The sequence below is a fragment of the Prinia subflava genome, chromosome 15 (assembly GCF_021018805.1).
Source record: "Prinia subflava isolate CZ2003 ecotype Zambia chromosome 15, Cam_Psub_1.2, whole genome shotgun sequence".
Taxonomy (NCBI): domain Eukaryota; kingdom Metazoa; phylum Chordata; class Aves; order Passeriformes; family Cisticolidae; genus Prinia; species Prinia subflava.
This window is the reverse complement of record NC_086261.1, coordinates 2,301,746-2,324,657: the sequence shown is the minus strand read 5'-3', so window position 1 is coordinate 2,324,657 and position 22,912 is coordinate 2,301,746. Positions and strand designations below refer to the sequence as shown.

The window sequence follows — 22,912 nt, the reverse complement described above, 5'->3', positions numbered from 1 at the left end:
GGTGCACCCAAAGACTGATCCACCTCCAGTGAGAGCCAGAGGCACCTCCAGTGAGTTTCACAGCTTGGTTCACTGTCCATCTTCCTTCCCAGCATGTCACCAAGGACAGCAAGAAAGCTCGGCAGCAAAGGCAAGAGGAAGAGTGTGTTACAGAGAATGGACACAAGCCCTTTGACTCTGCCCCTGCTTGGGTGCACAAAGCTTGTGCTTGGAGTGCCAGCTCGGCCCCAGAGCCCCAGCTCACCCATCCTGGCTCTCTGCAAAGGAGGCAGGAATGACAACAGCTGCTGTAATTTATTAGTTGTGTCTGTTCATGCCCACCAACCCTCCCTAGGACGCACCACTCCCATCGCAGCCAGACGGAAACGGCGAGCGTGACTCGAGGCAGCGGGAAAAACACTTCTCCATCACGTGTGCTTTCCCCTTCACAGGCTCCACTTCCAGTTGTCTTGCCTGTCATTAAAAGGAACTTACAACCTGCTGCTGAATGATGCACTGTAATCAACACAAACAGCCACAAGATCCCCTGCAAAGGATGTGGGAGCACTGCTCAGCAGCGATATTTATGAGCGCAGGATCCCACAGACCAGAGCAATCCCAACTCTCCTGAGTATTTCCACTATTTACACTGAGATCAGAAAATTAAAATGATATTTTACGCTTAATGGTTTGAACAAGACCTGTGAAGTCCTTCTCCCGCTCCCATTTACAACACAAACGCCAATGACAGAGCAGCAGATGGTCAGAAACACTCCCCTAGAATATTCAGGCGATTCAACTTGAATCTGTGCCCAAATCATTTAACTTTAATGGATTCTTTCATTAACAACCAAAGAAAGGGAATATGGTTGCCAGGACATTAAAATCACTTTTTCAATTATACTGTTATAAAATCGAACAAATTAGCTGTAATTCTTAGCTGAAGCTTAAATGGAAGCACGACTTTAAGAAAGAAATTAAAATTGATTTGGATTAGTGGGCATCAAGGGCTTTTTAAAAATTAACAAGATTCTTATGACTTCATAGCATGGATGGATTAGCTGGAGGTTTCTCTGCCCTGTGCTTGCTACCTGCCAAAACATGGCAGCTGGCCTCACAGCATTCGTTACAGCGGGGTTTAATTAGACTGAGGGGAGAGAATGCCACGATTGAAGCTGGAAACAAAGTTCTAGAGAAGCTGGGTGGTGTCTGAATTCACCTTTTGGACCCAGCCCAGCAGGGTCTTGGCAAAACTCAGGGAAATCATAACCTCTAAGCTTTAGCAGGACAAGGTCTACAGGCCGTAGTGTTTAACTCGGGGTGGTCTTGCAAGACTATACTGGATGCTTCACAAACACAAAGAAAAAAAAAATCAAGCCCAAGATATCTGCTGTAAAGAACACAAAAAGATCCAACATATCACAAAAATCCAAAGCAGGTAAGGATTAACAATGGGAGCAGTAGAAAGAGCAATTCATAAAGGAAATGGGAACTGTAACACTGGGCACCAGGATGCAAGTTACCTACAACACAGAGCAATGGGGTCACACTAGGAAGAAAAATGTCCTTTATATTGTATAATATGAACTTAATGAAAGAGACCTTCACTGAACACAACTTGCACTGATCCTAAAGATCAGGAGCCCTAAGATGTACTTTAGAGAGTCATCCCCCTGCCAGGGAAGGGAGTGATTCGGAACTGTTGCCCAGAAAAAAGAGACTGAAACCAAGCTGGAGACTTTTATACCTGCACTGGACAAAGCCTTTTAAAATTTATTTATTAAAAAAAAGAAAAAAGCAAAAAAAAGAGGCACTAGTGGGAACAATCCTGTTTTGACCCCTGCGAGCTGGACGGGATGTTCCAGCGCTCAGGCTCCACCCTGAACAGCTCCAGGATGATGCACTGCCGAGAGCACCTGCCAGCTGGCACAACTGGCCTCTCTGTAAGGTAAATGCAGCAGAACATTTCAAAACCATTTTCATGAAATCTTGCAACACAAAGCACTTTAGATGACTCCCCTTCACGAGTCAGCATTTCATATTTAGTTATTTCTGCTCTTTATTGCAACACAGCGGGTGGCAATTTGCATTAGTAAAAGCTGGCTGGAAAAGTTAATCTTTCTTTGGACAATCCTGAATATTACTGCTTTGCCATAATCCTGCTGGTTTGTCACCCTGTATCTGGCTTTCAGATATGCCACAGAGTAATGTTCTCCAATAAATCAAGAAGAGCTTTACCCTTTGAACCAAGCTTTGAATTGTAATCGCTGTGGGTCTCCGTGTGCTTGTTAGCAGGTCTTATATTTAAGAAAACAGAAGAACACATTTTAATCCAGAACCTTTCAAGATCCACGTGTCTTTGAGTTCTTTTAATGATTTAAAAATCAGGGCACCCTCTGGTTTTCTGTTAGAACTAATGGCAAGATTTGGCCTAGTAGGGTGGCAACTATGCACACATAACACACACAGCCAAGACCTTTATCTCATCTAGGGTAGGGATCTGAAAAGCCTGGAGTTGGTAAGAAAGGAGACCCCCAGGTGAGACTGCTACTGACAGAGATCTCTCTGCAAGGCAAAGCAGAACGGGCTTCTGCAAACCAATGTTTCAGGCCGAAGGCGACTTTTGCTTTTGCACCACTGCAACGGCACAAGAGCAGGCACATCAAATTCTGCTTCTGCTGAACAGCAGCAAATGCCAGGGTAGGGAAGGGTAATTTCCAGCCAAGAGCACAGGAACTTCCTGCCCCAAACTGCCTGAGCCAACCAAGCAGCACAGACAGCAACTGCACCTGTGAAATCTGTGAAATCTGTGAAATCTGGCCTCCAGGCTCACGTTACCCCCAAGCAGGAGCAGGCAGAGGAACTGGCACTTCTCACCACACCCTAGGCACCAGCACCTCTGTCCATCAACTGTGGGTTAGAAGCACCTACAGGGACTTCTGAATATCCATTTTGACTTGTCTACGAGTAGAAGCTTATTATTATCATAATTATTAGTAACAATTATACAACTATTATATATGTTAATATATGTCAACAGAATAAGAATATTAATATATTCTCTACAGGGTATTTCACAGAATTAATGAGATCTCATAATGAGCCTAACCTCTCTGACATCTTGCTGATACTTATTTCTAAGCAAGCTACTAAATTCAGTGTGCATCTGCTCCTGCATTGAACTGGTTTGCAACTCAACTTGATACCGTAGGTGAAAAGGACGTGAATGCTGATGAAGGGAGGTTTCTGCCTTGCTGGGGGCAGCGATGGAAGAGGCAGATGTACATTTACTCTTGTTGCCTTTATTATCAATCTGGTTCCCTCTACTACAAGCAGCTCTGAGCAGCCAAGTCTTAAACCAGCCCAGCTCTTGCTGCAGTGAATGGCAGCAAGCCCCCAAGAGCTCTTTGCCACTGACACATCAGTTCAAGCACATCACAGGGCTGTCTCTATCTCCAGGCCCAACTCCTCCTCAAGACCTTCAAAGTCAACTCCAGCGTGGCTGCTGCTCACAGCACTGTTTTCCTCGTGGTCTTAGCTGGCATGCAGGGCTTCCCACCCTCTGACACCTTCCCAGCACGCTCAGGCACCACAGAAAGGGAACAAGCACTCTCCCATACACTGGGGAAGAAACCACAGTGCAGTCCTACAACCAGGGAAACGAGCCCTCAGCGTTCTCAGAGCACACCCAGGGACACACAAGGCACCTCTTGAGTTCATTTGCATCCTATCTCCTGCACAAGCTGAGATTCAGGAATAAGAGGTAACTCATTTCAGCACCAGATCCTAAAAGCCCTAATTCTCTAGTAGTCAATTCAGCAGCAAAATTCCCACAGAGAGGAGGATTTAGCCCTGGAGAGTCCAAAACAAAAGGAGCATCTGTGACTGAACCATGAGACCCACAGCAACACCAGTGTAAAAATCACATTCACATGGACTTGATGCTACCCATGGAAAACAACTCTAGAGCCTTTCTGCTGGCAGACCCCATCTCTGAACACTCTTCTTCCCCTCTTTTGTTCTTTTATAGGCTATTTGCATGGAAACAAGAGCCCTGTTTCTCAGCTGCTCATCTCGTTGTGCTGTCTGCCCTTCTTTAACAGAAGGCAGACTTTTCAGAAAGGCTGTTTTCAGGCAAATAGCCTGGAATGACAGAAGAACAGAGCACATGAGCACCTCCCAGCGCCAGTACCAAGCCAGGGATACCCCTGTGCACAAACAGCTTCTCACCCTTTGGTGATGAAAGCTGCTGAGCACAAGGGAAGAGTTCACTGGGAGACTTTCAGAGCATCTCCATGGAAAACAAGTCTCTTATTTCAAAACCATGCTGGGAAGGTCCAATTGTGTGGGATGCAGCATCAGTCACAAGCCAGGAAAAGCCCTGCTAGCTCGAGGTATCCCCAAAGTCAGCACTGACATGTGGCACCATCAATATGAGACTCAGACTCCTTCAAAAAAAAAACCAACCCAACAGTTACTGCAGGTTCAGATTCTGCTCTTGCCCCTGAACCTTCCTGTAACTTTTGCTCTTTCTTAAGCATAATTTTGTTGTTCCAGTGGGGTTGGCTATGTGGAAAGTCTAACCAAAGTGGGGGAAGCTGACAGCGACCTGCTCCATGTATCTAACTTGGAGTGTGAGCCAGACAGCGCTGTCAAAGGGCAAAGAATACACTCTGGAAACAAAACCTCTTTGTTCCTCTAATTTTGTTCCAGTTAAGTCAGTTCAGCTGTTCCATATAACCAGTCAAAAACATTCAGCATTTCCCGAAGTATTTTAAGACTTCAAAGTTGTAGGTTTTATTTTGACAGTTTTAAAGCACATAGCTTTTTTTTTCTCTACAGATTTTTTTTGCATTAAAAACAAGGCTGTTTAATAAATTAAGCTTTACAACAACCACTGCCACTCTGCTTTTATCATGGCTTCAATTAAAATATTGTTTCTTGAAGACAGCTAACGGCTTCTGAGAAAAAAAATGAGGGTGTTTCACTGAGAATGTTTTCAATAGACTCAATTTGTTAAAACTTGTGATTAAAACCAAACTCCAAGTAGGGCACGCTCAAAACTAGGGGGGGTTTAAAGCTGTCCAGGTTTCTGATATGAACTCAAAACTTCACAGCCTCAAATGTAAATTCTTCAAATTTGAAGTATGCTCAAAAATTTAAGCATACCTCAAATGTAAATTCTTCAATACCTAACAATGGAATATGTAGGAAAAAGTGACCAGTCCAACATTCACTCTGAAAATCAGAGGAAAATCACTGTTTAGAGCAGTGCCTGGCAGCTCAGCAGAGACAGGAGCTCATCAGGAGCAGGCTGTTCCAGAACAAAACCTTTCTACATAACCCAGGCAACAGATCTGACCTTTTCATCTACAAAAACCAGTCAGCCCACCAATGGACTCATTACTGGGGGAGATCTGTCCCTCAACCCTACCTTTTTTTCACAGTCCCAGGGCCAAACCTGTTCTGACACTGATTGTCTCCTGTCAGGAAAATGCTGGAACAGCTCAGGGACAAGACCTGTACTGAAACCAAACCTGTCTGAACTCTCCCCGCGTAACCTGAGCTTCACACACCCGCGCTGACATTGTCACTGCACTGAACGGGAGCCAAGAAAGCAAACGAAGGACTCGTGTCTTCAAAAGCAAACAAAAGAGGGTTATAAAAACTAATTAGCTGTTTGTGCTCACTGCTGCTCTTCTCTGCAAAGCTGTAACCACAGCGAGTACATCTCTGAGGGTTTCTCAACAGCAGCTCTGGGATGGTCTGGGCTGGGCCAGCTTCACGGTGCCAGCAGCAAAGGCCCTAATCCCACAGTTTTGAGGTCAAAGCTCCGCTCACACAGTTCACAGTACAGCCCACAACCAGCTGTGTCAGCACAACTGAGAAAGCAGGATCAAGCAGCCGTGGGGACGAAGCTTTTAAGCCTGCGATGCTGCCAAACGCTTCGTATCACAGCCCTGCCTATTTGCATTTCTGCCTTGGGCCCCATCTGTAGCTTCCCATCCACGTAAAAGCTGTCCCCAGGGAGAAGAAAGGCTACTGTCCATTTGTTCAACACATCTCAAGTGCATCCAGCTTCAAATGAAATGGGTGGAAAAACTCTTTTCCATGCAGTTCTGACTCTCTTGTTGTCTGGGGGCAGAGAAGACCAGAAATGGAAGTAGCTGGTCCAGTGGCTTCCATCAGTCAGCACCAGGCACCAGTGCAGCTCCCAAGCCCTCCTAGCCTTCCATACCAGCACCATATCCTCACCATCACAAACACTCACATTCTTAATTCTCTCCTCAACTTCCTCTTCAGATGAAGGATCCTACAAAGTAGGTCTCCAAATGCAGTATCAGTTAAATCACTTTGTAGTAACACATAGGAATATCTTTAAAATATGGTTCCATCCTGTTCCAGAAGTCTTAATGAGCCATATTTTTAGCCCAAGAATAACCTGAAAACCAGCAGAGACACACTGCAGCACTAAAACTATGTCACTGTAAAGCTATTTCATTACAAGCCACGGCTCTCTTTGCACAGATAATTTCTTCCAAGAGCCCAGCTAAGCTGTTACAAGGTTTTCCAGCAGGCACATGTGCAGAGCAGACAGAAATAAGCCTAATACGCCAGGCAAAAGTTGAGAATCAGGAGAAAGAAAGGAATAAACACAGGAGATGGGTCCCTTTCAACACACGTGTCTCAGCAGAGGTCACTGCAGTGACTGGAGCTGGAGGAGGGCCAGGGCACCATGCATGCATCTGTCAGGGATCCCACCCAGCTCCAGGCAGGCATCCTCACACACACACACGGGAACTGCAAGGCTGGAGAAAGCAGGAGCTGCAGCTGACACCACCCAGCCTCCCGTGCCTCACAAAACCTGCAGTGACAGAGTGACTGACACAGCCACAGCAGGCAGAGCTGCACGAGGAGCACAGCACATCCTCCCACAGCCATTTGCACCATCATCAACACCCAGAGCCCACAGACACAAAGACAGAGGCAAGGCCAGGCACCCCAACTTGCTCAAGCTTCATGTGAGAAGCAAGGAGTAGATGAAGTACAAACAGGATCCAGATGTGACAGTGCCAGGCACTCCGAGGACATTTCTGCTCAGGGATTTGAAGAACTCAGCAGCACCCACAGCAGCTCATTCTCAAAAGCCCTGTCCTGCACACTGCACTGCCTGGGAGTCCTGCAGGGCTTGTAACCTCAGACAGGGCTAAGGAGAGGAACAAACACAGCACCCATCATCCACAGTTCTGGGCAGAATTATCGCTCTCTCACTCCTCTAAAGAGAAAACAAGTCACAAAGACACCCCAGGCAAACGCTGGTGGAGTGACACCCTGTCTAACTCAGAAGGACAGTGTGAAACTTCGGTGGCTCTCAGGCTCTAGAGAGAAACTCTAAATTGCTTTTCTAGAAGCTGCACCTTCCCTGATCCTGGAAGAAAGCTGGGGTAAGGGAATACCCGTACACTCCTTATCTCCTTAACATGAGGAAACGAAAAATCTAAAATGGGCTTCTCCTCTGAATCAACTCCAAAGCTATCTCAGAAAAGCCACGTTATCTCCCAGCAGCCCAAACCACTCCTATTTGTTACTGAATAATAAAGCCATTACTACTGAGCAATCACACTATTACACTGTTGTTTTACATGGCTGTAATTTAACAGTTCCCCACTGTTTGCTTTAGAAAATCTGTTCTTGAAAGGTCTATAAAATTATGAACTCTTCCTCCAGTTTGAAAACATAGGCACGAGCAGGGATTTCTGTTTCCTAATAAATCACATATCCCTACTAGTAAACACCAGCTTATAAGAAACATCTTTTGTTTATTGAAAGTAAATAGCATGTGGACATTTTAAACAAAAAGAAGGTGGGAGGCAGAGGGAGACAGACAGATTATGTTTTTCACTATCATTTTGCCTTGTGTCTAAACAAACAGTTCCTAACAGCTTTGTTTTCCAAACCAACTTTCTCCCAGCTGCTATCTGGAACCACAGAAAGGGAAAACAATAATCAAGATGTACAAGATTACTTGACTTTGCACACTCGTTTTACTCAGCAATCAGAGGTCTGGCTACACAAGCCCCAGGGAGAGTTGCCAGGAACAAGCAGCAGCCTTGGAGAGACTGGGTGGCTTCACAACACATCAGTACTGGGAGGGTTCACTCAGACCCTCACGCCGTGCCAGGGGGAACCAGCATTTGCCAAGCTTTTGTGATAAGTCTCAATTTTGCCACAGGAACTGATCCGCTGCCTTCCACTGATCCACAACAGCACAGAAACTTGGAAGATGACTCTGAACAACAGCTTAGAGAGGAGGTCAGAGAAAACAGCTCTTAAAGACCCTTCAGGGACAGCTACCTGTAGCATCTGAAAACAAACTATCATCCTGATCCTTTTTAGCCATAGTTTTTACTGTTTCCATAAGGTACAGGAAGCACAGAGATACTGACCCAAGAAGGCCCAAGAAATTATACCAGGATGGAGGACATTCTAATGTTTCTGAATTTTTCGTCATCTTCAAGATCAAAGACATTAATCATCAAAGATTTTTCTCATTCCTCTGCCTTCAACTGATGATCAAGGCACCAAATATTCCCACACTCCTTTTTCTTGCCTTCTTGCTACACAGTTTAGTGTTACTTAGACCATGTCTACCTCACAAGTTCCTTGCCCACAAGAGATGTAGCAACACTTCACTAAAGTTGTAGGGTGAGGAGAGCTAGACTTAATATTTTGATTTGCTTCACTCAAACAGCAGAAGATTCCTTATATCCAGGCACAAATACAGAGATATGATTTTAAGAGAGTCTCAGAAATGATGTGCAAATACCTGGCTCCATCACAGGTCTCAATCACCACTGAAAGTTGCTATGTTTAACCCACCACTTTCTTAACTGCACATCATGCCACAACCGAACAGCCCCTCCATGGACGATGGTTCAGCACCTTCTGAGCTGGACCTTCACAAACATTACCCAAAAAAGGCATTTGAGGGGGCTCGGAGTCCAGAACGTGGTAGCTTCTCACTTATACCTCATTCACCCCACCCAGGTCTTGCAGGAAAGCACCTGAAGAATGTGCAGGCAGCCCAAGCCAGCCGGCACTGTGGGGAGCAAACCCTCTGCACGAGCCCTTTTGTGAGGCCTGTTTCTCCCACAGCAGCAAAGTCCCTCTGACAGCACATGGATTTTGCTGCTCGTCACAGTGCAAATGAGATAATTAGGTCAGAAAACTTCAAAGCCCTGCCACTGCCATAGGTAATGAGATTCTGCAGTTCACCTGAAAATAAAAATGGAAGGAGAAGGGCAGGTAAAGCTCCTTCTCTACCAACAGCCTGAAGTCTAGATAGCTGTGAAGCCATCCAGGAAACAGCTTAGTCCAGCTTCCATCAAGAAGAGGTCCTTCCTAGCAGCTGGAAAGTCAATGCATGAATATAACCCTTAAAAAAGAGGAGCATTCATACAGGAAAACCAGGGGCACAATACATTTGCCAATAAAACACAAGGAACAAGCAGCCAAACTGCCACATTTTAATCAGTGACAGCCCTCTTATCTTGCTGTGTGCTGGCTTTCTCCTTGCAGAAAGAGACCAGACCAGATCTCTGTTCTTATCTGAAATACTGTCTTCAAAAAAAGGGGTGAAGAACCCTTCTGCAGGGGTGTCACTTTGGTGACACACACTCCTCAGAGTGAGCTGAAAGATTTCACAACAAACAAAACCCCTGGCATGTATTTAGAACTACTCGTTGTACAATTCTGTCTTCTAAAGTTAAGGAAAGAGTCTCTCTTGTCTGCTCTTGATAGGCTGGGGTTCAAGTCTGGAGCGTGTCTTCAGGGCAGGGCGTAAAGTGCCATAATGCAGAGCAGCTACAGAATGTCAAAGAACAGCTCTGGTTTCAATCCTACCAGGCACACAAGGAAATACATTATAGATCCTCTCCCTGCTCCTCGTGCTTTCCAGCGCTCTGCAAACAGCCAACCTGGCCTGCAGAGCCCCTGCAGGACACCTGGATGTGCACCTTGTCACTCAGAGAGGACAAGAACCAACCCTCCCATGCATCAGAAGAAAGTCACCTACTCCCAAGAAGAGAAGTCAGCTTGTCAAACTCCTGCCAACTCTACCGCATTTCCCAGGTAATTGCACAAACCATGAATTAATAAGAAATAATGAGCCAGCACACAGGGGAAGAGAAGACAATTCAGAACAGCAACGAAGAGAACTAATGAAAAAGTAGACTTTAATAGCTCAGTGCAGACGACTGTCACTGCAAGCCTGCATTGCCCCAAGAGAGGCGTCACTTCCCTGGGACACAAGGACACACAAGCCACCCACAGAGCACGGGAACACAGGCAAAGGTGAGGGGGGCTTAGGGCAGCAGTTAATTTTGCAGAGGATCAACAGCGTGGGCAGTCCTGACAAAGCACCAGCCTGTCCAGGGACTGCCTTGTCACCACCCACCACATGTCCTTCGGGAAGTCACAAAGCCCATCTGGGCTTCACTGCCTGGCTACGGCTGCAGTGTCTGACACCAGCTCCCTCCACGGGCGTGGACCCTGCTTTATCTAGACCTGCTCTGCTTCTTTCTGTTATCACCTAACCCCACAGGTATGTTATCAATGCAGCCAGCCAGCCTTGCTGGGACAATAGCAGATAAAAGGGCAGGTTTGACAGAGAAAATAATGAGAGATTGTCAACCCTTAAGTCAAAGGGGTGCTCACAGCTAGATATGCATGATTTTACCAAGGACTTGACCACCTTGGGATTTTAATCCTCCTGGCTTAACTTCTTACCTAGTCCCTTTGAAAAGACAGTATCTGGTTGTGATCTGGAAACTCTTTCAGTTCTCATTGAAGGAGCAAAGTGACCTCTTACAGCTCAGGGATGGTGTTAGGAAAAACAGCAATATAGCAGCCATGTCTGTGAAGGTGGAGGAAAACAAGGAACAGTACAAACTTTGAACATGGTTAGAACCGAAGGGTCAGGATGGGTGAAAATCTGCCCTCCCATTTCCAAACATAAACTCAATCTATCATAACAACAGAAGGAAAATATATTTCATAACCTATTTCAAAAATGCTTCACACCTACTTGGCTGTTTAACTTTCCAGCATCTACAGTGCATTTACCCACTGTCAGCGCAAGTTTCTCTTCAGAGCACATAAATCTTTCTGTTTTCCAAAGCTGCAGCCAGCTGAAACCTGACAGTTTGAGGACAAAGCAGTAAAAGGCCCGGGTCTGCTTCCAAATGGTGAAGGACACGCTTTCGACACACAGTATGAGAGCAGCAGAACTTCTGTGGGGACTGTCACACCACTTTGGGGCCCTCCTGGATCTACAGGGGTACAGGCTGGGATGTGATGCTTCCCCCTGCCTGTCTCTGGGCTTCTGCTTATCTCACCAAAACACACTGAAAAACAACACCTGGACTTGCTTTGAGATTTCAACAAAAACTTTCTCAACAGTGAGAAAGTTTTGCCTCTGTGCATCTGACTGCTACATGAGCGCTAGAGATGGTGGCTGCTCTGGACCAACCTCATTTATTACTAAAACCAGATTTATTTCCATTAATCTAGACTAATTACTGCTGCTCCTCCAATAATGAGGTCTGTTGTGCCTCAGCACATAACACCATGAAGATGAGAAATCCTCATCTTCATAACCAGGCAATTTTGGGCCACTTGGAATAGCTCCTTCCCTACAATTAGAAACAAATGATGAGAATGATATCTCTTCCAGAGAGCCAGTTTTATTTCAGGGAATGCTCTGTGATCATTCTCACATTCAGGTCAACAACAGCCTCACAAAATCTCCTTTATCCAACTTTTACTACTGTTGAGCAGGGATTAACATTAATTGAGCCCAATCCATATTAGCCAAGGATTATTTGTTAGTCACCAGCCTATAATCACTTGCATTTTCTAGCAGAAACCTTTACATCGCTCAGATAACTTGCAGGATAATCCAAGTCACCTTTTCAATGAAATCTTTATAAAAACACACATCCACATCATTGTCTTCCTCCTTCCAAAATACACAATTAGTTCAACTTAGAAAATCCTATAAAAATTAGTTCTGTCAAATTTGCAGTCCAACAAGTTTCTGGTGAGAAGTACTCCCTATGAGGGCAGCATTTTTTTAAACCTCACAAACTTTCAAATACACAAAAAAGTATTCAGGAATTTTCATTTACAGGCCAGCACATACCACATAGCAAATACTATCTTAGCCTTTCTGTTTAAAATCTAACTGGAAGTTACACAGATGTGCCCCATCCTGATGCTTCCTCTGGTTTCCTGAATGTGAGCATCCTGCTGCAGCACCTCAAATCTGCCTCAGCAACAGCTGCTCCACAAAGAGACGCTCTTGGAGCTGAAGGTTTCTTTACTTTTCCCTCGGCTGGCTCTGATCCCATCACATCTGGAAAGCCACATCCAGCACTGAATGGCAGCTCTGCACTGAGCTGGGGGGAACTGGTGCCCCAGGGATCTGCAAAGTCCAGATCCAAGAAGTCAGGGAAGTCAGGCTCTGAACTGAGGCAGTAAAAGATTTCCCCAGCTGAGCAAACACCTGCCTGCTGAGAAAAGCAGGGCTTACTTACTACTGTTACTATTGAAGGCTGAGATTATGGATCGAAAACAGGTGAAAGACTCAAGGACCTTCATGCACTTGGCTCAGTAAAGAGCAGGTTATCAGGAAATTCAGTGAGTGTACACATCCCCATAGGGAGGCTCTTCATACCAGTACCTGTCTTCACACACCCCTATAAACCCCAGCAGGGTGAACTCGAACTGGAGGTGCACATTGCTGAGGGAGGGGTCAAACCAGCTCCCGAGGGGCTGTGATGCACAAGCACCCACAGCAAATGTTTAAGGCAGAAGAGGGTGTTGCTTTTTAAGAGATGCTCTTTTCCAAGCACAATCATTAAACCTGGAACAAGAAACGTCTTGGCTTCACACAGTACAAAAGAAGGCAGCACAATATATTGCTTGCCTTAAACATACTGAACTATCCCGAGTGCCTTCACTGGTGTAAAAAACAAAGAATGATCTGACAGCTCAGCCTCATGTCCGGATGCTGAAGTGTTGCTGAAGCCTTTCACCCCTCACTTAACTCCTCTGCTGCTAAACAGCAAATCCTGGCAGCAACCACAAGCAAGAAATAAATGGGAAGCTCTTCTCTGCCAGCAGCTGAGAGAAACTTCCATCCCTCCCCGCTTTGCATGTAAAGAAAACTCCACAATAGTACTTGTGGTAATGCTGCTCGCCAGATTTTCCACTGACAGACTCTTGAGGAAAGCCTCCAGATAGGAAGTCTGCTCTAAGGACCCTCTTCAAGTGGATGACTTTTGACTTTGGGAACGTATGGTTCATCTTCTTGAGGAACGGTTCCTTTTGTTTTCAGTACAGAGAAAAAGAGTACAAAGGAAAAGAAAGAAAAGTTGCATTTACTGTGACCTAGGGAACACAGAGCTAAATAAATTTGATCAATATTTTGATTTCTCTGACAAAAGCCGCAATCAGCACTGACACAAACAACTGGTTAGCAAGCTGGGGGGGCATGAGGGGTAAATCAAACCAGAGTTTCAAGATACTTATCTTTCCATCACAACAATTGCCACCAATGACAGTAATTTACATGGCTAATGGGCAGTATTATGTTTACAAAACCATTCTTGGGAGGGAAAATCTACACAATTTTTGCCAACCCAGCAAAGGAGCTGGTGTTGGATCAGATCCTGGGATTCTTTTTCTCCTTTTATCTTATCTGAGGGTATTTTGCCCAGACGCCTTGCTATGGAACAACACAAAGTGCCTTCAGAAGTGTCTCCGCAAGCCACACAGACCCACAGGGGATATGACCACCCTCCTGTCACAGCCTGAATTCTCCAACAGCAGGGCTGCCCTAGCCTCTGTGACAAGGGGAAACACCTATCAAGCAGAAAAACAATGGAGCCAAGCCAGCAGCCCCAGCTCCTCCACCCCATATTCTGCACCACTCTGCTGAAGATAACCTCCAACAAGGCCCTTATCTCCCACACAGGGGCTGATCCCATCCCCAAACCACACGCTGACCCCCCAGCAGCAGCCTCAGCACCTGCTGATTCTCTGCCCTCCCCAGTCCTTGGTTTGGTTTTTCTTTTCAAAACTCCCTGTCCCTTTGTTACAGCCTCTTTCAAGGCTTTGCCACAGACAGACAGGTGGCTCTGCCAGGGCACAGAAATGGCTCAAACTGGCTCAGTCCCTCTGGGTTTATGTGACTAGGAGGACTATGCTCATCGCTCCTTTAAAGGAGCACAGATAACCCCAGAAAGGTAAGAGCACATTTTCACTAGACCATCAGCTAAAAAGACACAAAGATTTCCAAAAGAATGTAAAAGCCTTCTCATATGCACAGAAATAAAAATCAGTGAACTCTTTACTAGTTTTAATATCAGAGAAAATTCCACTTTTGTCTGGAAAATACATGCACCCGTTCTGCAGCTGTATCCAACAGCCAGCCAAGAGCCACAGAGGACAGTCCTGTCCCAAGTGCAACACCTGAGGTAATTTTGGAACCTGTAAGCACTGATGATGCTTCTGAAAAGAAGATTTATCAAAGCCCTGTATGCATGAACAGTCAGATTTTGCCAAAACTCCCAGAGTATTGACAGAGTATGGGAAATCCATTTCATTAAGTAATGACCTTTTGGTCACACCAATTAACCTGATCATCTATTGACAGTCAATTTAGAACCGATCAAGGATGCACATTTCCCAGCATACAGAGAAACAAACGAAGGACTTCATCACATCCCCACTGTCAGCCTGACATCGCTTCTGCATCCCAGGTTTGCTCCACCAAGTTCTGCCATCCCAGCACCATTTTAACTGCTTCATTTCCCAAAGTGTTACATTTAACAAGGTGCTAAGCCATCCCAACTCCAACGGGAACGTGGTTCAAAGACCCGAGCAGGAAATGAGACCAGGGAAGTCCATCGAAACAAGGGAAAGAGCCACAGCAGACTGAGCACAAATGCTAGATTTTAATTCTCCCACCAACCCGGGCTGAGAGCAAACCTTGCAGATGCTCACATTTCATTAACACACCTTTAATATTAATGACCTGTCCTCAAGAACTCCATGAAAGATCTGGAAAAAAATTAAAACACGAAAACCAAGAAAAGATAGAATAAACCAGGTTATTCCATAGCTCAGCTGAATTTAATATGGCAATAACAGGCAATGGTGTTTAAAATGCTGATAAAGATTTTTAAATAATTTGAGAACATCTGATACAAAAGTTTCCCTGGAACACAGTAATTGCTTATCATAACCAGCACAAAGTATGTTTATTACCCACAGAGATAAGACTCAGCAGCTGCTGGACTTCTCAGATAAAGCAAGGCCATATCACAACAGCAGGATCACATGGATTAGGAGCAGGAGAGGATCTGACTCAAACAGAGACACCAAAGGGCATCAGTGACACGCACAAAAACATGTCCAAGGGAGAAGCACCATGACCTACACACTCACAAACTGTCCTGACACCTGCAAACACGACAGTGTTAGATTCAGACACCTGGTTTGGCTCTCCCACAGAATTTCCCTTCTCAGCAGCTGCAACTCCAGCAGATTTTTACCTTCCTGCAAGGAAACTCTGACCAGCTCTTCTTCTTTGAAGCCTCCATTACTCTTCAGAATTAGGAAATTCAATGGTGTTTCAAGGATGACTTCAGCATACTAGTGATAGTCAGACAAATTAGAAGCTCTTCAGACTTCCCCCCGTGTCTGGTGGAGGGTTTGGCAGCTCTAGAAGGGCTTGTGAAAACACAGCTCAGTGCTGCTTTCCACGAAGGTGGCAGGTTCAGTTTGAACAATTGTGGATCCTCTCACCAACAAGCTGTTAAGTCAGAAAAGCACAAGCAGCACTTGGAGGTCACTTACTCCAGGGATTTAATAAATGCAAGAAGGGTACTTAGAGTGATGGTGTTCTTCATGTTTACAGTGTGTAACAGCATCCTCTGCTCTGTGGGAACAAGTGGGGAAACTGAGGCAGAGACAGCAAGTGATCAACACAAAGACAATAAAAAGAGCCAAAGTCACAGCAGCTCCAAATCCTGTGTTTGGAAGTGCTTTCACAAAAAGAAAGGAAAGTAAAACAGACACCAAGCTCCATAACATGAATGCTGGTGTATCATAAGTCATCTTTTACAGTGAAAATACTTCAAAAATAAATAAGTGAATACAAGGACCTGAGATTGTGATTTCCTGCAGTTTTGTGTCTTGTGAGTGGATTGCCCAGTCCTACTCAAACAAGGTTCACCATCTGCTCAAAGCTCTTCCTGCTGTTGAGGCACTTCAGGTTGCTCCACAGGTGAGTTTTGCAGTGCCTCTCCTTCAGACCATGCAGAAATTGCATCCTCCTCCTCGACTTGGTCACTAATTTTCATAAACTTTGAATTCTCCATGTCCAAACTAGTTATGACTGACCAGCAGGTCTAGAAATTGTTGGGAAAAAGAAATAGAAGATGGACCCCACCCAGACAACTGGATGGGATAATTACACCTCTTCACCTTCAAAACCAGCTAAAAATACTGTAGACAAGTGGATCCAGTTCCTCTCCAGAAAGTAACAAAATTGCACCAGAGTTGATTTTGGCCCAACATGCACTTGGCAAATACTGATAACAAGGATTTACCATATCCCCTCTAGTATTACAGCTGACTATAAAACAAACATTTGCTTCCTACTGATAACAAAATGACTATGATCACTCAGGGTTTGTAAAGGTTAGGGTTTCTCTGTCACCCAAGGCAGACCTGTAATTCCCAGTGTCCATGCAAAAAACATCCTGCATGTAACACTGGCCTCAGTTTTCCCTCAGGTACCCGCTCACCTCATGCAGAGATACAGTTTGGGATGGATTCCAGCAACAAATTACAATTAGATTAAATATTAATTCCCTTCTTAATTATATAACCATGACTAGGCTTAATGGCCTTGAAGCCATTTAACCAGGAGAGGAGCGTATAAATCGTGCAAGCAGCATCTCTAATGCTGCAAATGCCCAGACTGGTTCACAAGCACCTGGATTTCTTCCCTGGGACAACAGCCTTTGGAAAAGCAGCTCCAAAGGAGGTAGGAATTCAAATCCTCTGGCAAGCAATATGGTATCAGGAGTCACAAACCCATGGGACAACACAGCACTCTGCCCTCAGGATAGCTGTGCATTAGAGTGAGAAAGATCATATATGTGCTGAATACTTATTGATGGATTTCATCCTCACCTTTGACAGAGAGAAGCATCTCCATGTTTGGCTAAAGATGGGCCATAAGGCAAGAGTAGATGAAGAAACTGGCCCAGGATAACAGCAGGATAAGAGTGGGCACTCAGGATAGATGCCCTGTATGCCACAGCCCACCCCAGCACTTCACAAACTCAGGAAGCCCTGGTGCCTCTGGTGCAGAGACACCTGTGTTGTCCCACAGAAGCTGCCTTCATCTCCAAATCAGGCTGCATGCAGGGAAATCATCTCCCTTCATCCTCAGGGAAAGGCAGACTGCCAAATATTTTCTTTTCCAATTCTTACTTGTGCCATTCCAAAGTGTCTCATGTACCACCGGCAGTCATCCACCCCCATGGGACCCCCACAGCAGATCAAACCTGCTAGAGCTGCCAGGAGAAAGTCTGTAAAAAAGGGGGATATGCCCGAAAATGAGCCCATTCTGCTTCACTTTGGATTTCAAGGCAGTGAAAGCACACCAAAAAAAAAAAAAAAAGCGCTAGGGAAAACAGGAGAGACAAGAACCAAGCCTGAGCAGTTTCTCCTTCAGCTTCACACACTAGAACAGAAACACAGAAATGCCAGCAAAAGCATTCCCCACGCTAAAGCAGCCCCTGCCTAGCCTGGAGCCCGGCTGTCACAACAGCCACGGCAACGGCAGCGAGCTCCGAGCTCCGGCACGAGAAATCCCTGGGAAACGGGACACAAGTGAAGCCTCGCCAGCCCTGCGTGCACGATGTTTGGCACTGTCAGTGTCCCCCGTTTCTTGGGGGCTGTAGAAACACCCCTTCCCTGCAGAGCCCATCTCGGTGACACCGCCACGCCGCGGTCCCAGGGCCGGCAGAGCCGCAGCCAGGTGACGGTGACATCCCCGCAGCAGCAGGGACACGCGATTCCTAACAATGGAAATGCCGGCTTCCCCGGCACAGGCTCCCAGGCAGGCAGCGGGGTCACGCCGCCACGGAGAACGCGACAGGAAGGATAAAACAAATCACAACTCAAGTGAGGTGATATCGAAAAAGGAAATCTGTTCTACAGCAAGAGAACTCAAGCACAAAACCAAACTACACAAACCCAGATGGATTTCAGCTGATCCCTCGGATGGAAAGCTCAGCGCACTTCCCACCATGTCCCCTGTAGAGAGCCCTAAGGAAAGGAATCACGACAGCCCCCCTTGCTGGAGTCAATTGAAAAGGGGTTGTTTAGTGCTTGTTTTTTTTTCCTTAAAACCCTTTCCTGCTACTGCAGTGAAAACAGGCTCAAAGTCAGCAAACAGCTTTCAAAAACACTGGATCACATCCCCAGCAAGTGTACACTGGCACTGCTTCCATCAAGTCCAGACGAGGGAAGGTTTTCCACTCCTCTCCTAGGTACTTCATACCCAGGGAGGCTTGAACTTTGGATCAAAACACGTGCGGCTTTGGGATCAAACACAGACTTTCCCAAAACCATTTCAACCCTCTGCCAAATTAATTTCAGATTGAAACAAGTCCATGTTTTTCTTTTCAGAATCAAACCCACCTGTTGGAAAGCACATCCACACATACCCAGAGGCACAGTCCAAGCACTGTGCAGATGCGCTCACGGCCTCCCTATACGAGATGTAGCCCATTGTTAGAAAACAAACAGCAACAATTTTCACTAGCTGTCTAATTGCTTGCAAGAAACACCAAGAAGCCACAACTGCAAATTCTCGCAAAGAGTCTGAAGTTTTGTAGTTGAAGTGGGTTTGGAAAAACAACATCCACTCCACCACCCCCATTTTTTTTTTTCTTTTAAAATCATTGTTCTCCGTTACAAGCCTTGGGATCCACTTAGCTGTTTGCTCAAACACTCAGGAGACACAGCTCCCACTCAGTCCAGCCTACCTTGCTCAGCTGCTGGTGGGGTCGCAGCCTGCCACCCATCTAGGAAAACCCACACTCGCTGGTGACAATGGCCATTGACATGGACCCTTATCCGTTCCACAACAGCCATCATAAAGCTGCACCAGTGTTGAATCATAACCTACCCCTAACGGGAGCTCACAAGGTTCTGAGAAAAAAGAAAGAAAAGAAAAACAACCCTGCAGCCGTCCACGTGCTGTTATTATGCTCTGCTGAACCTGAATGCATCATAAAAGGAATAAAAATGTACAATGACATAGGGATGGCTCCTCCACCACAATACCCTGTTTAGGGGGGGATTTTAAATTAGAGCAAGTCCCTGGCACAAGCTCACATTTTTTGGTGCGGTTCTGCCAGCCTATACCTTTCCAAACCTTTCTCAAGGATGAGAACAAAACCTTTTGCAGGTTGTGCACACGCAGAGAAGGAACCCCACACCCCAAGGTCCGCCAGTTCAGCTGACCCTCAATGCAAACTTCGATGGCAACCACAGAAAGCCACCAACACACCCGGCGGCCGTGTACGTGTGCCCTCGCACGGCGCCGTTTGCGTAACCATTGCAAAACACGAGTGCGAGGAGCATGGCTATTCCTGGGTCACTTCCTTGACCAACGGGACACCTGCCTGCCCGTGTGTCCCATGCCGGTGGGAGCAGGGCAAGGGAGGCGAGGGGCCCCTCCACGGCCTGGCTGGACACTTGGGCCTGCCCTGGGACACCCTGTGCTGGACAAGCGCTTCATTCCCCACCACCCTGGCACAGCCACTGTCCCTCAGGCGGAAACTTGCCACTGTCCAGGCAGAGGCCGCAGAATGCTGATGCAGCTGGTCTGCTGTCCCCCCCAGCCCATACACTGACGGGAGTTCCTGTGGGGCATATCACCCTCAAAGTATGAGGGTGTCACCCCCAATGTCACCCCCCAGATGATGATCCTAAAGGAAGCACCATCTAGGCATGGGACATGAGCACAGCTATCGTCCGACTTTAGGGGAAAGAAGGGGATGGGGAGAGAGGGAGAGCGGCCACGGAGGGACGGGACGGCCACTGAGGGGAGAAAGGAGACGACTGGGGTAAATGGCCACTAAAGGGGAAGGAGGGCTGGTACAGCGGGTGACCGGTCAGGGAGCGCATCCCCGCGGAGCCGCCCGCTGCCCATGTGAGGGCAGGTGGCACCGCAGCCGCCCGCGGGCTGGGGGGCACCGACCCCTTCCCTCCCTTCTCTCCCTCTTCACTCACCTTGCACAGCCAGGACGGCGAGGGCGGAGAAGCAGAGACAAAGCAGCAGGTCCTCCAGCGCCATGTAAGCCCCGCCGGGCGCCGGGAGCAGGGGCCGCCGCGGCCGCATCTACGAGGGGAGCGCGCTCCCCCGCCGCCCCACCGCCATCTTGTGCGAGCGCCCCGGCCCCAGCCCCAGCCCCGCGCTGCCCGCCAGGCCCCGCTGCCGGGGGCGGCCCTGGGCTGCTGCTGCTCCGCCTTTGTCAGCGGCCCGGCCGCCCCTCCGAGGGGCTCCTCCCGCCGCCCGGCAGCGCCCGCACCAACAGGTTGCTGCCAGCCCGCGGCGGGGGGAGCGGCCGCGTTCCCTCAGGGTGGGGGACGGCAGGTGCGGGGCTCCTCCGCCCGCCGGCGGCTCCATAAGCCACAAACATTTATAACATTTTATGTGGGCTTTTTCCTCAATATTTTTTTTCTTCAATCTCTTTAGTATTTTTTTCAGCTTTGCCACGGGTGAGCGTGGAGGGTACCGGGCCGCCTCCAGCAGCCGCGCTCCCCTCACGGTGCTGCCCGGGTCGCCTCAGCCGGCCCCGGGAGTGGCCCCGCTCCCTGAGGGGGTGGACGGCAGGTGCGGAACTCCTCCGCCCGCCAGCGGTTCCACAAGCCACAAACATTTGTAACATTTTATGTGGCTTTTAAAATTGAGCTTCCACCCCCTACGGCTTTAGAGTTTTTCGTCTTTACGGGTTTTTTTCCTGGTTTGCCACGGGTGAGCGCGGAGGGCACCGCGCAGCTCCCGCCGCCGCGCTCCCCTCACGGCGCTGCCGGGGGCGCCTCCCCGGCCCCGCCGCCCGTCGGGGCTGCCGGAGCTCACCGCGCCCAGCCCGGCTGGGCAGCGGGGGCAATCGGACACCAGTGATCGCATCGCCATGGCTTTGGTGGGGTTCAGTTTCGAGGCACGGCTCCCTTCGGGTGTATATCGTTCATCGGTCGTCAAAGCATAGCCTGTGCTTCTCAGCCGACTGTAAAAATAAAACAAATAAAATACATGGTGTGGCATGTCTGCACCCCATCGCTGAGGATAGAGACAGGACCTATGCACCAGCTGAGCCAAGCACTGGAAATGAGGCAAGGAGATGAGAGATGGAGTCCAAAGTTGCTGCCTCCCAGTTTGGCTTGGCTGGGTCCCAGACACAAACTCACACCACATGTGTGTGCGTAAAGCCACAGGTGCAGGTTTAATCCTGAGGGCAAATGATACCAAGTCCTTCTTTCGGCAGTGGTACCTGGCACCAAACACGGGGGCAGCCCCATCCAGAGTGGGTCTGCTTTGCTCTCCAAAAGGATAGGAAGCTGCCCAGCACACAGGCACGTTTTATCACAGCAATGTGGAATGCGGAGGGGGCTTCAGCTATGCAGAATATGAAAAAAGAAACTTTTTTATTCCAGACCCTCCTATTTATTAGCCTGTATAAATGAACTATAAAAACTTAAATGAAACCAGAAAGGCTGTGTGGTGGGAAGCAGGTTTCCCATGAGTGTGAGTTATGCAACTCCAAGTTCATATTTGGCACTGCCAGTACAGACCAGCCCTGGGAGGCAGCAGCTCTGAAGAGATGTGCATGGGGGCTGTGCCCAGCATCAGGAGGGCACTCACTGCGCACCTTGCTGGGAAGGAGTGCGTGATAAGGCCACAGCATTCCACTGGCCCCTCTCCTGCACTGTCTCACTTCCCTGTGGAAAGTGGGTAGTAACATCCATGTCCCCTTGTGCACCAGTCCAGCAGGGAGGTAAAGATTAACAACATCCACAAACCCTTCTTTCTCTCTGAGTCCTTCCCACCTGCTCCTTTAGGTGTGAGGTGCTTTTAAGGGTACTGTCAAATTGTTTTAACTAGGCTATAAAGGAATATCTACTTGTGTCTGCCAGTGGTTTCATTCAGACACAAGTAGATATTCCTTTACAGCCTAGTTTTTCTTCAAATCCCAGACATTTCTCCCTCCCTTTAAGCAAGAAAATTTCGCCTTACAGTCAGGGAAGTCTTGCATTAATATAAATAAGGAAAATTGCTAGTGGTCTACAAAACTGCACATTCTGGCTAACAGCACCTGCCTGTGTAAGGCATTGACCAAGCTCCATGTCAGCAGGCCAAGGTTAGACCAGGCTTTGAAAAACCCAGGTCTAACCCCTGTCTTTGCTCTCTACCTGATCTTAGTGTTACTCGATTCCTCTGTGGCACCTCTTTGTCTTCCTGCACGTCTGTGGAAACAGGAATGAAACCAGTATTTCAACAAACCCAAGCTTGCAAGATATATTCCTTGAATATCTGTCCCTGGGGAAAAGAAAAAAACAGCAACTTGGCAAACAGCCCCCAAACTGAGAAAGCAGCAGAAACGTCACCTGGAGCACCAGCTCCTTCACACTGACAACACCTGTGCTCTGCAGGAGCAACACCAAGTCCCAGCGTCTGCTCACAGAGGTGAAATGATTCCCTGTGGCACTTACAGAGGGAGAGCCCGGTGAAAGAGCCACTTAGGAGATTTGGGAAGGATCAGGTAACTCCCTGGCTGTC

At 47.4% G+C, this 22,912-nt stretch overlaps 1 protein-coding gene across 1 annotated transcript in view; it reads right to left on the bottom strand.

Moving 5' to 3' along the window:
* Window positions 1–22,912, bottom strand: part of IGDCC4 (immunoglobulin superfamily DCC subclass member 4) — a 94,494-nt gene that overhangs the window by 65,755 nt on the left and 5,827 nt on the right. Inside the window, 1 exon segment of the mRNA XM_063412579.1 lies at window positions 20,365–21,362. Within this exon segment, the coding sequence (XP_063268649.1) occupies window positions 20,365–20,473 (109 nt within the window). The 5' untranslated portion in view covers window positions 20,474–21,362.